The 17,884-nt window shown below is 35.9% G+C and overlaps 1 protein-coding gene across 39 annotated transcripts in view; it reads left to right on the plus strand.

Annotated features, from left to right (window-relative positions):
- Positions 1 to 17,884, plus strand: part of RIMS2 (regulating synaptic membrane exocytosis 2) — a 357,229-nt gene that overhangs the window by 263,565 nt on the left and 75,780 nt on the right. For 17 of the 39 annotated variants that reach the window (XM_054708317.1, XM_054708319.1, XM_054708316.1 and 14 more), the window contains one exon: positions 7,997 to 8,169. The exons of the other annotated variants lie outside the window; for them this stretch is intronic. In XM_054708317.1, coding sequence (XP_054564292.1) covers positions 7,997 to 8,169 — 173 coding nt within the window. The remainder of the gene's footprint in view (positions 1 to 7,996; positions 8,170 to 17,884) is intronic. 39 annotated transcript variants of the gene reach the window in all.

A 17,884-nucleotide genomic window follows, 5' to 3' on the forward strand; every position in this document is an offset into this window, starting at 1 on the left:
AGGACCCATTCATAAGTCCCAAATAGCTAAAAGTTGAGATATTTGTTTCTATAAAATGAGTGAGCAATATTTCTTGACTGATTAGAATGGATATTATTGGAGGGGAAGTCAAAGATAACTTACAAATTTTCCAGGTTTTAGTTGGATATTGAGCCTGTTAAATAATGCAGGAAATATAGGCAATACAAAAATATCTAGCTTTGGGTGAAAGAGAATAAATTGGTTTTGGGCCACATTGAATTTGATGTATCTGCAAAATAACATATGAGAGATGTCCTGTTAGAATCTGGAAATACAGGTCTGAAGCTTAGGAGAGAGGTGAGGGCCAAAGATAAGAATCTAGTAGTCCTTATATGGTAGTTAAAATGGATAGATAATGGATTAGATCACTCATGGGGAATATGTATAGCGAAAAGAAAAGAGGGCTAACAATTGAAATTTTTGGAAAATATAATTTAAAATCAAGTTAGAGAAAGCAAAGGAGATTAAAAAGGATAAGTGGGGAGACAGGAGGAGCTATGAATGACATTATCTGAGAAGGCATTATGAAGTTTCAGGAAGAGAGAGGATGTCAACAACATTAGATGTAATAGCAAAATCAGGAAAGAAGAAAACCAAAAAGACACTGCTGGCTGGTAAATTAGGATATTATTGGTGGTTTTGGTTTGTTTTTGAGAACATTTGCAGTAAATGGTAGAATTGAATGGGTGAGAAGTTACGGATTCTGAGGAGGAAAGTGGTAAATGCACTTGTTAAAGGCAAAAGCGTGAGCTCTGCAGCTGCCTGAGATCTCTGAGCCTGGGATTTCATGGCAAAACTGGCATGCCTATCTCTGAAAATCCTGAGAAATCAATAGAAATAAATAAAGGATGACATTTCTCAAGGAGCAACTTACTAATAACAGGCATAGAGTTCCCATTGTGCTGGCCTTTGGGAAAGTCATAATGGACTACTACCAAGAATTCTTTCTCTGCAAATTCTCCAGGAAAAAGAACTAGCCTTATAACTTCCCTTCAGACCAAGAGACACAAGTATTGGCCTCTAGGCTAATGGCTACCCTTCCCACAATTGTGGGTTGTTACCTCACACTGTTCTTGCTGTTCCATCTTTCACAAGATTTACAGAGGACGAATTTACAGTTCTGATATGTTGTTGTCTTTACTCATTGTGTTCTCAGGAGTCTTGAGTCCTACAAACAATGTGTGTATTCCTAAACCCCACACCTCGTGGTGTGCACCAACTCTGTGTATAGTGACCACATGTAACTTGAAATCAGCTGTGATGGGAGCATTTATTCCTCAGAAATCAACAACCAGAACTTTTCCCCCTTGGATAGCTGGTTGTTAAACATATACCGGTACACCACTGCCTGTACTCCCCACGGAGAATGAAAGAATTACGTGACTAAACTAGTCAGTTATGATCACAGTATTATATACTCTGATTTGATACTTTATACTGGAGATAATACTCCTATATACACTGAGTGGCCAGATTATTATGATCTCTGAACGCATAATAATCTGGCCACTCAGTGTATAGCATATATAATAAAAGGCTAATATGCAAATTGTCCCCTCGACCAGGAGTTCGACCAGCAAGCAGGCCAGCCAACTGCCCATGTCCCCTCCCCCTGGACAGGCTGGCTGGACCCCACCCATGCACCAGGCCTTTAATACACACACACACACACACACACACACACACACACACACACTGAGTAGCCAGATTCTTATGCATTCAGAGATCATAATAATCTGGCCACTCAGTGTATATTGCCCAGATAAAACAAGCATTCCATTCATTTTCATTCATTCAGTGTTCATTGAGTTCCTACTACGTGCCAGGCACTGATCTAGATAATGGTAATACTAAAATAAGTAAGACGGTCATTATCCCCAGGGAGCTTATAATCTAGCAGGATGGGTGGATAGAACATAGGTAGATGAATGAATAGATAGGTAGGTAGAGATAGATAGATAGATAGATAGATAGATAGATAGATAGATAGATAGATAGATAGATAGAGGAGAGACAAAGACAGATATATGATAAAACTATCAGAAAGGTATGACTAAAGTCGTTTAGGAACACTCAGGGCAGTAATTCTCTTGGAAGGAATTAAGACTTTTCTAGCTGGGATTTCACTTGAAGAAAATTATTTATAAGGCTACAACTTAAATTAACTCTCATTTTGCTGTGCCTTTCCTGTCTTCTCCCTCCCAAGCAGAGACCTTACCGCACAATGCCCTCTTTAGGAGTCCTATCCAAACAAAATTATCTCTGACAAACAGGTTTTGCTCAGTCAGCATTTACATCAGGCACTGATAAGAGAGTTGGCTAGGACAGAGAAAAAATCACCTGGAAGTAACTCCTCAGAGAGAGTATCTTCAGTGACGGTATTATCAAAAGGCAACAGCTACTCTCTTTGAATTATGATATGAAATAAAAATAGGATGTCAAGAAAGAGAACATTTTCTTGCTCACATGATTCATTCATTGGCTACAGTGCCAAGACTCCCTCTACTCCGTTATCTCCTCTATATCCCCCCTCCCCACTCCCCACACACTGATATCAAAGGCCTGCCCAGAACTTCAGCCTCTCCTCGCTCTCCCAAATATTGTGTTTGCTCTAATTTTCCTCATATTTTGATCTATTCAATGTGTTTTCTCTCCAAAAATATATCAATAGTCCTACAAGGACATCTCCATGGCATACAACTTGATTTTTCTTCAAACTTGGGGCTTTCTTACTGCCCAGTATTTTGTAACTAATCAATTCTTGGACTAGAGTTTTAGACAACAGATTACAATTTTCTGGTGAGATTTATTAAATTGAAGACTAGCAATGCTTAAGGGAACTCTTATAATTCCACCCACATGTTTTGCTTGAGAAGTTCATGTACAAAGCTCCAACAAGCTGAGTTCCTCAGGTGCTGTAGAGAAATCACTGGGAAATTACCTAATTAAAAATGTCAAGTGAGTATACTGGAGAAAGTAACAATTTTATTTTAGAAATTGGAATATACTTTTTTCTCAGGAATATTATTCCAACATTTTAATTTAAACTTTTCTTTCAAAAGGGCTTTGCAGATATGCTGTTAGATTTTCACTAATCTTAGGTAAATTGGGAGAACATTAACTTCTCCCGGCCACTTAGAGACTCCTTAGCGTCTGGAACATCCTGAACAATAATAATTTCCTGTAAAATTTTCTAGTTGATGATCTGCTTAGTAGTAATGGACAAAGCATCAAATGTTGTCGGGAAAAGCTTCCTCACTCTCTTACAAGATTTTAATGATCTCCAGTCAGAGCACAATTTTCAGCTGGGGTTGTGTAATCCTATGCAGGAAATCTTGTTTTTTTTTTCCATTAAAGAGAATGATGAATATATCATTTATTGTTCATCTGTCAGCTATAAACTAATACGTGCTAAGTCTTCATTGTTTATAGTGCCAGACAACACCAACTCTTTCCTAACTAAATAAATGAACTTATTCACATTTATAACTCTTTACCTTGGTATAATATTTAGCTGCTTCTTTCCCACTATGAAAATATATAACTTTTGTTTATTATATATTAAGACAAGCAAAACTGCATTTAGGAAAAGCAAAAGAAATGAACCATCTTAAAAGTAAACACCAGTGTTAGGTCATTTATTACTTTGCTCTGGGCTTTTTGTGAATTGTATATATGGAGATGTAATACTCTAAATATATTTAAGATAAGTTCTGAAGTTTTATTTATAAAAATATTTTTCTTATTATTTCTTACTTTCCAAATTTCTCATTCTGTTGATCATGTATGTATTCTTAGTGGAAACCTGAGCCATACTCCAAAGGTAAACATGCTTAGCTGCTTAGAAGTGCTCAGAGAGATGTACTTAGTTCAGGCCTTGAGCCGACAGCAGAGTCACCATCAAACTAGAGATTTTGCCTCGTTTATGAATTTTCCTTTATATGAATTTCTCCACTCAGTCTTTTACTTGGTGACCTACTTTTTAGGTACTGCTATGTGCTAAGTACACTATTGGGTATGTTGAGTCTTATTTCTCTTACTCCTCACAATAATCGTTAAAATGGGATTTATTCTTATCTAACTGGTTCGAAGGCTAAACATGAGTTTAAATTAAATTAAATATCTGATTCTTAGGTGCTAAAAGAATTACAAAGATAAGGAAGATATTGTCCTGACCTTTAAGAACCTTTATTCTAATAGAGGGTTAGAAAGTTATACATGTACACACACACATACACACACCACCTATAACAAGGTATTGTGTGACGAGTTATATAAAAGGCATAAAACCATAGTACACAGAAACACATCTTTCCTTAAAGTTTGCACATCCAAAATTTTAGCTCAAAGTAGATTATCTGAGAGGTCTTAGAGATCTGTGCAATGTACACCATGTGTATTTAAAAAACACACAAATTCTTTTTTTTTCTTTATTGATTAAGGTATTACATGTGTGTCCTTATCCCCCCATTGACCCTCCCACCCCACCCCCACACTCATGTCCTCACCCCCCTGGTGTCTGTGTCCGTTGGTTAGGCTTATATGCATGCATACAAGTCCTTTGGTTGATCTCTGCTCCTTACCCCCACCCTCCCCTACCTTCCCTCTGAGGCTAGCCTGTATGCACCCATGGATCATAGCAGCAGGTTTGAAAGCCATGACTGCCTAAAAAGACTAAGGCTAGAGTACGCAGTCAGATCCTAACTACTGAAATTCAGAAGTCAAGTAAGCAGTTAGGACGTAGAACAAATCGGAAAAGAACCAGTTGGGAGACAGGGGAGGCACAGGTTTCCAGGCGGTTTTGGATATCAGGATAAAGTAGCAGAGAGGAAAATGAAAAACAGAGCAGCTGTGTCAGCCACGAAGCGTCATACCTTTCCTGCTGAGATAGAACTCCTCATTGTGCAGGTGGGAATTGAGTAATTCCCTATAAGGTGGTGGGAAATGGATGAACCTGGCCAGATGGGGAAGGTGAGGCCTGAGTACATACTAGGAGTTAGTGGAAAAGTTTGGTTTAATGTTTAAAATTTGCCTTCTAAAAATATTTTCTGAAACAAAACTATTGGATATATGTAGAAATAGTTATATTTTTTATTGTAGCTTAGAGCAGCCTTAAAGTAATACTATATTTATTGTTGGGTATTTCTATCTAATATCTCTTTTGATAAAGACATTCCTAGAACTGATACTAAGTCGGTGTTCAGTTACTATCTAATCATCAGCATCATCATTATCATCATCATTTGTCATTTATGAAGCACTTGTTATATGTGAGATATTTTTCTAAGTGCTTTGCATACATCATCTTATTTAATCCTTGCAGCAAGCCTAGGAGATGGGTATGATTGTTACTAATTATCTCTGACAAACAGGTTTTGCTCAGTGCAGCATTTAAATCAGGCACTGATAAGAGACTTGGCTAGGACAGAGGAAAAATCACCTGGAAGTAACTTTAATTTTAATAACAGATGCAAAATGGATTCATAGAAATAATTACCCCAATATCACATACCTAATAATTTGTGTAGCCAGGATTCAGACCATTGATTCAGTCTCACCCCAGAGCAATTGCTCATAGTGATTATAATATTACCCTTACCACCTCCTAGAGTTAAACTTTAGGATTTTTCATTTGAATTTAGATGATATTATAATCCCATGAACAAAAGTAAAATAAAAAATATAATACCAAAACTACTGCAAAGAAAAAATTGTCATACCAAAACTGCTTATCTAGCCAATGCTAAAATATTTTAAAAGCTGTAATATCAGATGGCTTCTCTTTTTTGTTATCAATAACAAGAATAAGAACAATAAAGCCCCCCAAATACAGAACGGTATCCATTAAACAGTTTAGTAGTTTTAATTTTTTTCTTAAAATGTTCATTTATCATATAAATGAGATATCCAAAAATATATAAATAAAATGAAATATTTCCATTTATGTCGCAACTTGAGATCAAATTTACTGCTAATATATTTGATGAAACAAATACATGCAGTGTCTGTGTGTTTTTGTGTGTGTGTGTGTGTGTGTATGTATGCTCACGCGCTAAGGTAGTTAATGTTGACCCACCCATTGAAATGCTATTCTAGGCAATGGCTGACTATGGCCAAGGACATTTTCATTTAAAGTAAAATTTTTCAATATTTAAAAATTTTTAAGGCTTTGTGAACACTATGGTTAGAAAAATCTCTGTTGCAAAACTGACAGATACAGATATTTCAGTCTATGTTTGAAGTACATATAATTAAAGAAAAATCTATTAGCAGATATGCTCCTAACCCAGTAATAGCCATCAGGGCAGTAATAATACTGGCTGAATTTTTTTGCATTATTTCAGATACCAGACATGTATTAACATTTGACCCTTGAACAACACTGGTTCGAACTGTTCAGGTCTACTTATACGCGGATTTTTTCAATAAATACAGTAAATGTATTTTTTCTTCCTTACTTAATAACATTCTATTTTCTCTAGCTTACTTTATTGTAAAAATACAGTATATAATACATTTAACGTACAAAATATGTATTGATTGACTGTTTATGTAATCAATAAGGCTTCCAGTAGTTAAGTTTTGAAGGAGTCAAAAGTTATATGATGATTTTCAGTTGCTCGGGAGTCAACTCTTCTAACCTCCGTGTTGTTCAAGGATAGACTGTATTTCTAATTTTCAAAACAACCCTGCAAAAAAAGATATTATCCCTATCTATATATTCTATATATATAAAAGGCTAAGCAACTGGCCAAACGGAGGGTGGGGGGAGCTGATGCTCAATTCAGGAGCTGCCGAGCTGCGGTGACTTGGCAGCTGCAGTTCTCAGGTGACATACCCCAGAACCAGAGAGGAGGGAGCCCGATTCCTGGGTGCGTCACCCTCTCGCAATCTGGGATCCCTCGGGAGATGTCAGAGAGCTGGTTTCGGCCTGATTCCCGCAGACCAGTCCGAGGGACCCCACCTGCTAGAGAGACCCTGCTCACTCCACAGATGCCCTTCGAGCCGCAGCGCCACCCCAGGTGTGACTGGCCAGGTAGGGACCAAGAGAGGTTGGCTCCAGGGCATGTCTGGCCCATCTCGCCCAGTCCTGCCCCGCCAGCCACCTTCTAATTAATTTCCGTTCAATGTGCACGAATCTGTGCACCGGGGCACTAGTTACTTTAAACAGAGTTTTAAAGGTTAAGGTATTTGCTCGATTTTACCCAGTTAGTAAGAGGTTGTCCTTACTCCAGGTTGTCCAGACTCCAGAGTCTACTATTTTTTTTATATCCTAGTGTCGTTAACATAAAGCATTGATGATGGCTTTTCATTTACCAGAATATTTGAACACCCTGCACCCTGGCTGTGCCATATAACTGATTATTTCATTCCAGGAAGTTTGAACTATTGTAAATAATAATGACTTTTTCTAGTATTTCTAGGATTCATCAAAATTCCAGTAATCTTTCAATCATTAAACTTGCTCTTTTCTCTTGGCTTTTCTAGAAAAAGTTAGTGTTTTAATCATTAGATTTTGTATTATCTCTAGGTTTTCAATGAAGCTTAACGGATTAAAGAGAAAATGGGTTTCTATAAGTCACAGTGGCAACTTTACTATACCTTTTTTTTCCCCCCAAATTTTATTCAGAAATAAAAATATTCTATTCCCTAATATGAAGCCAAATGTTTATATTTCCCAGATTTTACCTAAATGTCCTTCCCCGAGGCCATTGCTGTGGAGAAACTATTTTAATGGCCTTCATTGGGGTGTGGTGGAAATGCTCTAATTGCCTGTGCTAAAAAAACAAAGGTTTCACGCAAATTGAATTTTTCTTTTAGGATAATTGCCATTCACTTTTGTTTTTATATGCAACTGAGTGGGGGTTTTGCAGTATCCCCTGTGGACAATAAAGTGCTGAAATAGGAGAAGCTAATAATTGCTCTGTGTGGTGATACTGACACCTTCTGCGTATTTGTCAATCTGTGTTAACAGTACCGATCAGGATGGGATCCTCATAGAGGGGCAGATAATATTTCCACTAAATCTTCGGACAGTGATGTAAGTGATATATCTGCGGTTTCCAGGACTAGTAGTGCTTCTCGTTTCAGCAGCACAAGCTACATGTCCGTCCAATCAGAACGGCCCAGAGGAAGCAAGAAAATCAGGTGAGTAAGGGACTTTCGCAGGAAACTCTCCTAAATGTATATGACAAGATCTTTATGTTTCTTTGGATAAACGTAAGATCCTCTGTTCTAAAGGCTAATGTGTGTCATTTGGCAATAAGAACTTCTGGAAATATTATTTTTTATTATATTTTGCTCTGCCTTTCAAACTTTTTGCACAGGCAAATTTTATAGAACGCACAACAACTTTCTTACTAGATTACTTGAAATAATAGCATTAGTTGTTTTTTAATGTTTTCTATTTTGAAAAGTAATTTTATTACACATTTATTGAGGTTAAAGTGACGGTTTTGTGAAAATTTGAATATTTTAATGTTCTAAGAAATGTGAAAAGTAATATTTGAAAGGTTTTTTTCCCCAGCCGAATATATTTCAGGGATTCAGAAAAATATTACTTTTTTTAATGGGATACTCCTTATCCTCCTGAAACTGTTATAAGTGCATGGAAAAAGTCCTCAGCCTCTCAAAATTTATAAATGCAATATTTATGTTTATATAAGCATATTCATAGAGTTTATGGGCACCTGAGCTAAATTATTTTTACTCCTATGTATAAAAAAAATCTATAATGAGGAGACCAACGTTTTTCCATGCAACGCTGTAACAGGAAAATAGGATTTAAAGAACAGTTATGATTGTGGTGCTTACACAAGCGCTTCTCTGGTATACTGGAAAAAAAGTTTCAACATTTAGAAGATGTCATTGTTATTTATGTTTTCATAGTGTTCATTTCCTTTCTGTTTAATTTTGTATGCATTTTTTTCTTACTTTTTCTTTCCTTTTTTGTGTTTATTTGCATGCCTTCCTTCAATTTGTGTTGCTTTCAAAGGCCAAAGGGAGTAGAAGAGGGAGGGAAAGAAGGGGATAAGCATGAAGAGATAGTTCATGACGTAAAGGAAGAAAGAATTAATGAGCATGTGAAAGGGAAAGAGATTACAAAAACGTCTAATAATGAGAAAACCAGAGAATCAGGAGACGAGGAAAACACACAAGATACACATGAGCAAGGGAAAGAAAAAGCACAGTGGAGTAAAGAGGATTTGCAGAGGCGATTCTCAGAAGATGATGACAGGTAAAATACACTCATTTTTGTAGACATTTCCCATTAGTAATGTAGTCCTTTTTCCTACCTATGAAAACTACTTTGCCCTTTACATGTGGTTTATTTTCTTGTGTTTTATCTATTTATATTCTAATACAACTCATTGAGATGTTGGTAAAAATTGTATACCCAAATCAAACAGATTTCTTAAATAGTCTTTCATTTGTATCCACTAGTTCTGAGAGTCCGGTTCATTGGTTTTCAAGTTATTTAGGATGAGCTGAACCAAACTTAAATTTCCCTTTAGTTTTTTTTTTTTTTATGGGTGGGGGCGGGGGTTAAGCATGAATTACTGTAATCTTTCTCATGTGTGGAGTCAAAACCTTTGAGTAGAAGATATGAAAGGCCCTGACATTTTTTAGCCTACTTTATAAGAAATATTACATACCGGAAATGAATTTTTTAAAGGAATAGAAAAACAGCAACAAGTAAGCTTTGTTCAGTCTCTGGCTCTCTTGCCTCTTGGTCTTCTGGTGGGTTCTGGATCAAATGTGAGTCCCGAGGAAGACTGCAAAGCAGAACAGCTGAAAAGCGAGGGTAGATGCCCCGGGGGTCATTAGATGGCATACTGGGTTAGGTCCCTCTCAAAACTCATTCAGGTCGAGAAAGCTCCAGAGAAGGAAATTTGAACAGGGGGCAAAGGCAGGGGGAAAACACACGCAGCAAGGCATAAAGCCACTCCGCTTTCCTTTTCATAACACAAGGCACTCAGCATGAAGCTGTCTTTACAGTGAAGGTGAGGTCAGCACCAGTCCCAGAGAGACGCCAGCCTGCTGCCTGAGGAGGAGATTTCTCCAAGTACATTGATCTGAGACAGGATCGCAAGTCATGTACCTTTTGGAGGCATTGGGGATTCTGGTATTCGGTCCAGAATTTGATTTTGTACAAAGTCTGCTTGATAAGGACACCCTATTATAAGCCAGTTTTTTTTTTTTTTTGCAATTAATATATCTAAACCCAATCTCAGTTTGTGCTTTACTTATAATTAATGAGAAAGATAATCGGGATAGATGTTTACCCCCTGGGTATACAGTTCTGTGGTTTGTCTGTGATGCTTTTTGTCTCAGCTTGGTATATTGAACTATACCTGCTCTATAAAAGTTTCTGTATCACAGACATTAACCTGATAATGAATATTAATTAGGCAATTTTGTGATTTGAGTCTAAACTATTCATTTCAGTTTGTCTTTTATCTAACTTTTGATAATTACATTAGTTTATGAGTAAAGACCATTTTTCTGATTCAGTGGGCATAGGATCATTTCATCATGAATTCACAGAGAAAAAAAGCTTTCCAGTTTTTACTTGGAAAGAGATAGAGTTTTCTTTCTCCCAAAAGCAGAGCAGAATGTGAGTCTCTGCTGTGTTTTCTTTTGTATGTACTGGGTAAGTGAAAACACACCAGTCCACGGATGTCTGCCTAGAGCCAAAAGCCTCTTCGGGCATACCTGGCTTGGACAGAGGGTTAGAGAAGATTGTAACCTTAAGTTCCCCATTTTCAATATTATTTTCTTCATCCTGTTCTGCAGCAAGAGAGCACAGTATTTTGCAGGGAAAAGGGAGAGATGGTGGTACATGCCTAGCGATTCGAGTCATTAGGCGCAGTATTCGCCTTCAGTCACAACAGGATGTTTCTGAGACTGAAGAAGGCCAGGCTGATCTCTCCCGGGAACACATATCCCATGAGGTGGCAAGAGTGCCAACTGCAGTTGTTCTAATAAAATGGTGGTGTCACTAACTAGTGATTGCAACGTAGGATCTTGCATTTGCTTTCATTTCTTAGAATGAAACTGACCATCTTTATTCTGAGAGGAAATAGGTTTGAGTGCTCCCAGTGTCATTTTGTTTCAATAGTTAATAAAAACGACTGTACATTGCTTCAACACTGACAACAACATATGTGCTTGTACATTATTGGGATATAATCATATCCTATAACACACCATTGACGTTTTATGCCTTTTACTCATAATCCATGTTTTTATAAAAAAAAATTTTTTTCTGACTTTAGAGTTAAAGTATTTATAGTACTGTAACTACTTAAAGTTGACATAGTGACTGCAGTGAACAAAATGGATTATAGTTGCTGTTTTCGTTACAGTATGCAGATCTCATTGCATGGTGCACAATTATGCTTTTTTTGTTACAATAAGTTAAATTAACATATTTCATCTGAATGTACACGTAGAAAAGGAATAGCAAAAAATAGATTCAGGAAAGTTCATTAAATACTTGAATATAACATTGTTTTCTAAGTTGATAATAATATATTCATATTTAGCTATTTGTAATTTATACACACATATATAGGTCTAGTAAAATGCTCCTAAATCATTAATGATGCTATGGTGAACTCTAGAAAATATGAAATTATATTTGCCATTTAAAATATTTTTCTCACTCTGTGTGCGTCTGTATTTTAAATTTTATATCTGTTTACATTTGCTGATTATATACCAAATATATGTGGTAAAGCTGGCCTCAAAAAAAGGTAAGACATAGGGAACCAATGTTTATTTAGAAAATTTCTTCAGGCACAGTACTTAAAATTGGAAATGGAAATGAAATGTCATCATACTTTTAAGCCTGAGACTGAAGCAGTTTCTGAGCTGTGGTGGATGGCAGTGTAAGGGTAGCTAGCTCCGTATCCAAAAAATGGATCATGATACCTAAGCAAACTCACAAGGACACTTGACAAAAGATCTTAATTTGCACTGAAAGGTAGAAAAAACAAATACTGAAAAGTATAGCATTGTCAAAACCAACAATGTTGGTAGATGTGTCATTAAACTAGATTCTTATTCATTCTTCCAGACATAAGACAAAAGAAAAAAATTTAAGAAATTCGTTCTCTATACATTTTTAGTTCTAAGGCATTTCTGCTTCAATATTGTTGATTGTAATTGGTCTGTTCAGATTTCCTATTTCTTCCTGATTCAGTCATGGAAGTTATCCATTTCTTTCAGATTGCCCAATGTGTTGTCATATCATTGTTTTGTATACTATTTTCTGTGGTGTCAGTAGTTACTTATCCTTTTTTCATTTCTGATTTTATTTATTTGGGTCCTCCCTGTCTCTCCCCACCCCTAAGGGTAAAAATTTTATTTTTGAGGAACTTCATGCTGCACATTTTCAGAGTCGCATAAGAAAGCAAAAATGTTATCCTCCCCTCATCTAGAAATAAATAAGAAGAGCATAAATTCCTTTTTAAATCACGACACTTGGAAGTTTAGCACCAGCATCCAAAATGAACTAGAAAAGGGAACAGAAAAGCATTTACTATATATTTCAGATTTCTTTGGTTGGGGTTCTCCCCAGGTGGTATTAATATTTCTTCTTTCAATTTATATTACCAAAACAGTAAAAAAACAGGAAAAAAATATAAACCTAGTGGTTGCCGAAACTGGCGAGGTTGCTCTCCTGTCTTCTGTGCAGGCATTCGAGAAAAATCGCTGGAAACATTGGCTGACATTCTCGTTTTGTACTTGTTTCGTGAAGAATAATCGTAAACATTCCAATGTCCGCATCTTGGTTATTAGTCTTCCACTTTATTGCTTGGATGTTTCTTTGGTGTTGGTAAGGTCGTGTCTGCTTTTTGTTTCATTTTTTGAATGGCCGTTCATTCTTTAGGTCGCCTGGTGATGGTGAAGGTGCCGGGGGAGCCTGGTGTTACTCAGCACTGCTCTGCTCTGTCTTTTTCTTGATGAGTCTGGTTGAAGGTTTATCAATCTTGTTTATGTTTTCTCAAAGAACCAGCTCTTGGTTTCATTGATCTTTTGTGTATTTTTAGACTTTTTTTTTCCCCCTCATTGATCCTAATTATTTTCTTTCTTCTACTCATTTTGGGCTTTGTTGTCCTTTTTGTAGTTCCTTTAAGTGTAAGGTTAGATTGCTTATTTGGGATTTTTCTTGTTTCTTGAGGTAGGACTGAATTGCTATGAATTTCCCTCTTAGGGCTGCATTTGCTGCATCCCATATATTTGGGGTTATTTTGTTTTCATTTTTATTTGTCTCAAGGTATTTTTTGTGGTTTTTGTTGTTGATGATTTCATTGTTTACCCACCCATTGTTTAGTAACATTTTATTTATCCTCCATGTGTTTTTCTTTTTTTTTTTCTTCTTGTAATTGATTTCTAGTTTAATACCATTATGGTTGGAGAAGATGCTTAATATGATTTTAGTCTTCTTAAATTTTTTGAGACTTATTTTGTATCCTAATTTGTTTTCTGTCCTGGAAAAAGTTCCATATGCAATTGAAAAAATGTTTATTCTGCTGCTTTGGGGTGAAATTCTGAAAATATCAATTAAATTCATCTGGTTTAATGTGTCATTCAAGGCTGCTGTTTTCTTTTTGGCTTTTTGTCTAGAAGATCTATCCATTGATGTCAATGGGGTGTTAAAGTTTCCTACTATGACTGTATTACTGTCAATTTCTCCCTTTATGTTTATTAATATTTTCTTTATATATTTAGATGCTCCTTTGTTGGGTGCATAAATGTTTACAAGGGTTATATTCTCTTTTTGAATTGATCACTTTATCATTATGTAATGTTCTTCTTTGTCTCTTATTATAGCCTTTGTTTTAAAGTCTGTTTTGTCTGCTGTAGTATTGCTACCACAGCTTTTTTTCATTTCCATTTGCATAAAATATCTTCTTTCATCCCCTTAATTTCAGGATGTGTATGTCTTTTGAGCTGAAGTAGGTCTTTTGAAGACAGTATATATATATATGTATCTTTTTTCTTATTCATTCAGCTACTTTTTGATTGGAGAATTTAACCCATTTACATTTAAAGTGATTATTAATAGGTATGTATTTATTGCCATTTTATTGTTTAAAGAGTGAATTTTATGGTATGTGAGTTATATCTTTTAGATTGCTCTAAAGAAAGTCTCTGTAAAAAAGGGGAGATTTATAATCTGTGTTGTTTCCCCAATAATAAATATGAGAATAGTGTTATAAAATGCAAATTATATTTTGTTTATGGCTTAGTTTGTCAAGCATCTTTTCTTCTATTCCAATACTCCTTAGGAACTACCTTTTCCTAAAATATTTATTTATCTCTCTTTTTTAAAAAAATTTTACATACATTTTAACATCACCATGGTGCTAAAGATGAATAAAACACATACCTTTTTCTCATGAAAACATAATGATTTTTTTTACAGTCCAAAATTTATCCTTTGCACATAAATATAATAGTTGGCCTAAATTGTGAACTCTCTATGTATTGTGTGTTCTCAGTTTATAATTAAGCAAGCTATTCTCATAAAAATTTAGGAAAATTATTAGATTAAATGTTGATTCTCTATCATATTATCTTCTATGTGTGGTAGACTGTGCATGTGACTTTACAGTTTTTTATGAGATCACTGAAAGTGAGAGATTTGAGATTTGATCATGTATATGGTCTGAAGAGAAGGAACATTTGAAGATAGAAAATGTGAAGGCACAGCTATTCGAGTAAGAACCTAAAGATGGAGGATGAGCTAGAGTCAGAAGCTTAGATGGATAGGTTGGCTCAAATCAGAGGAAAGGGAGATATTAAAGTAGATCAGTTACTAGACAGGGAATTGGAAGGTAGGCTATTACTGCCTGATGGTCTTAATTTTCTCAAACACAAAAGAGACAAGAATATAACAGTTTGGAAGTTGAATTAGAGATTTGTTTTGAAGGTTTGTAACAATCACTGAAGGAAATAAAGTACTGACCAACGACAAATTAAAGGGCTGCTGAATAGTCCTGCAGATCCATCTGAAGTTTGGAGACCAGCAATTTCAAGATACACTAATGTGTAAGAGCAGTGTGATCATTTCTAGCAGCACTGAGCCAACCCAAGTGTAGAAACTGAGAAGTCAGTTTGTAGCATTTGTTGGGGAGTGAGAGTTTTGATAAATGTGGAGGTTGTTAGAAAAATAGCAGTGGAGAGAAATTGAGGATACTTAGGCAGATGTTCATTCTAGATAAGAAGGAAGAAAAGTGCAGACAGGAATTGATAGACTAGGAGAATATAGAGAAAATCCAAGAATTGGAAAACTGTATGTTGTAGTAACAAAGCAAGTTTGGGGTGCTGGAAGTGTAAGAGGTTTTAGTTAGAATATGGCATTGAGATTTAAGATTTTGTGGTGGAGCTATTCTTTTAGTTGACAAATTCTAAGATAGGAGCATTGGAATAAGTAAGGTGGATAAAAAGAATAAATCTGAAGGTAGCTGGAGATACATAAGTTTTGGAATTATTAGGCAGCTTGTTAGGTCTTCTTAATGAATATTTAAAGCTCATAGAATTGTGGTAAGATTGAGAATTGAAAAGAAGACTAAAGACTTCTAAGGACTTCGGTGAATCCGTCAATAACCGTGAGGTCATCAGATGACAGGCGAAAAAAGGAGAGGTATATATTGATATAGCCAGAAGTCATAAGTTGTAAAGCATTTACACTTTTCAATAAAAGTAGAAGAACAATCCTATATAATAAAAGGCTAATTTGCAAATCAACCAAATGGTGGAACGACTGATCGATGCGCACTGACCACCAGGAGGCAGACACTCAATGCAGGAGCTGTCCCCTGGTAGTCAGTGCAGTCCCACAGGGGGGGCACCGATCAGCCAGCAGGGAGCAGGCCTAAGCAATCAGTCAGACATCCCCCAAGGGGATGAATTTCATGCACCAGGCCTCTAGTATTCAATAAAAAGTAGCCAGTAATCAGAAATATTGCAACCTATGAAGAAGAGTAAGTACTTGTCACTAGAAAGGACTTCAGGGGGAAGCAGTGTGTTCAGGGATGCACCAGGTTTTAGTGAAGACAAGATACAGATTGAGTGTTTTATTGAAGTAAAAGGGTTAGGAGTGATGAGTAGTAAGGGTGTAGCTTTGTAATAGAGCTTTTACTGTGCTATTGCTGTCACCACATTTTCAGGGTGGTCCTTTCAGCAAACTCATAATATTTCTACTGCAATACCACATCTTACGTAAATTTTAAAATATTTATACAATATAGTTGACCTTGTAATGTAGTCATTATTAGCAATTTCTGTTAATTTGTGTTTTTGTGGTGACTCATGATGCTATCCTGTTACCACACAGAAAGTCTAATTCAGAGATGCCCATACAGGTTCATTATTACTGATGAATCACTTTTTTTATGGATAAAATAGCAATTTGTGATAATATAGATTTAAAATGTCGATTACATTTATTTAGTTTTATAACCCACACATGAGTGAAACCATATGGTTCTTAGCTTTTTCTGACTGACTTATCTCACTTAGCATAATATTCTCAAGGTCCATCTATGTTGTTGCAAATGGTATTTTTTTCATCTTTCCTTATGCTTACTAGTATTCCATAGTGTGTATATACCACATCTTCTTTATCCAATCCTCTATGAGACACTTTGGTTTTCTTCATGTCTTAGCCACCATGAATAATGCTGCAGTGAACATAGGGGTACATATATCTTTGTTTTCCAGTTTTTCAGGTAGATACCCCGAAGCGGGGTTGCTGGGTCATATGGTAACTCTATCCTTAGTGTGTTGAGGAACCCCCCATAGTGTTTTCCATAGTGGTTGCACAAGTTTACAGTCCCACCAGCCGTGCATGAGGGTTCTTTTTTCTCCACAACCTCTCCACTTGTTATTACCTGTCTTGTTGATAATAGCCATTCTAACAGGTGTGAGGTGGTATCTCATGGTACTTTTGATTTGCATTTTCCTCATAGCTAGTGAAGTTGGACATCGTTTCATATATCTGATGGCTGTCTGTCTTCTTAGGAGAGCTGTCTGTTCTGGTCCTCTGCCATTTTTAAATTGGATTGTTTGTTTGTTTGGTGTAAAGTTGTATGATGAGTTCCTTATATATTTGGGGTATTAACCCCTTGTCAGAGCTGTTGTTTGCAAATATAATTTTCCATTCCATTGGTTGCTTTTTTGTTTTGTTGGTGGTTTCCTTTGCTGTGCAGAAGCTTTTTAAATTTAATATAATTCTATTCATTTATTTTTTGCCTTTACTTCCCTTGCTTTTGGGGTCAAATTAATAAATTTTTCTCTACAACCAAGGTTTGTAAGTTTAATACCTATATTTTCTTCTATGTGCTTTATTGTTTCAGATCTCATATTTAGGTCTTTGATCCATTTAGAATTAATTTTTATTCAAGGGAACAAACTGTAATCTGGTATCATTCTTTTGTATGTGGCTTTCAATTCTCTCAGTACCATTTATTGAAGAGGGTTTCTTTTCTTCATTATATGTTTTTGGCTCCTTTGTCAAAATTATTTGCTCATATACCTGTGGTTTTATTTCTGGGCTCTCAATTCTGTTCCATTGGTCTGTGCATCTGTTTTTCTGTCAATACCATGCTGTTTTGGTTATCATAGCTCTGTAGTATAACTTGAAGTCAGGTAGTATAATACCTCTGACTTCATTCTTTTTTCTCAGGATTGCTTTGGCTATTTGGTGTCTTTTGTGGTTCCATACAAATGGTGATTTTTTGTTCTATTTCTTTTTAAAAAATGACATTGGGATTTTGATAGGGATTGCATTAAATATGTATATTGATTTGGATAATACGGCCATTTTAACTGTTGATTCTTCCAATCC

Source organism: Eptesicus fuscus, chromosome 19 (assembly GCF_027574615.1).
Source record: "Eptesicus fuscus isolate TK198812 chromosome 19, DD_ASM_mEF_20220401, whole genome shotgun sequence".
Lineage (NCBI taxonomy): Eukaryota > Metazoa > Chordata > Mammalia > Chiroptera > Vespertilionidae > Eptesicus > Eptesicus fuscus.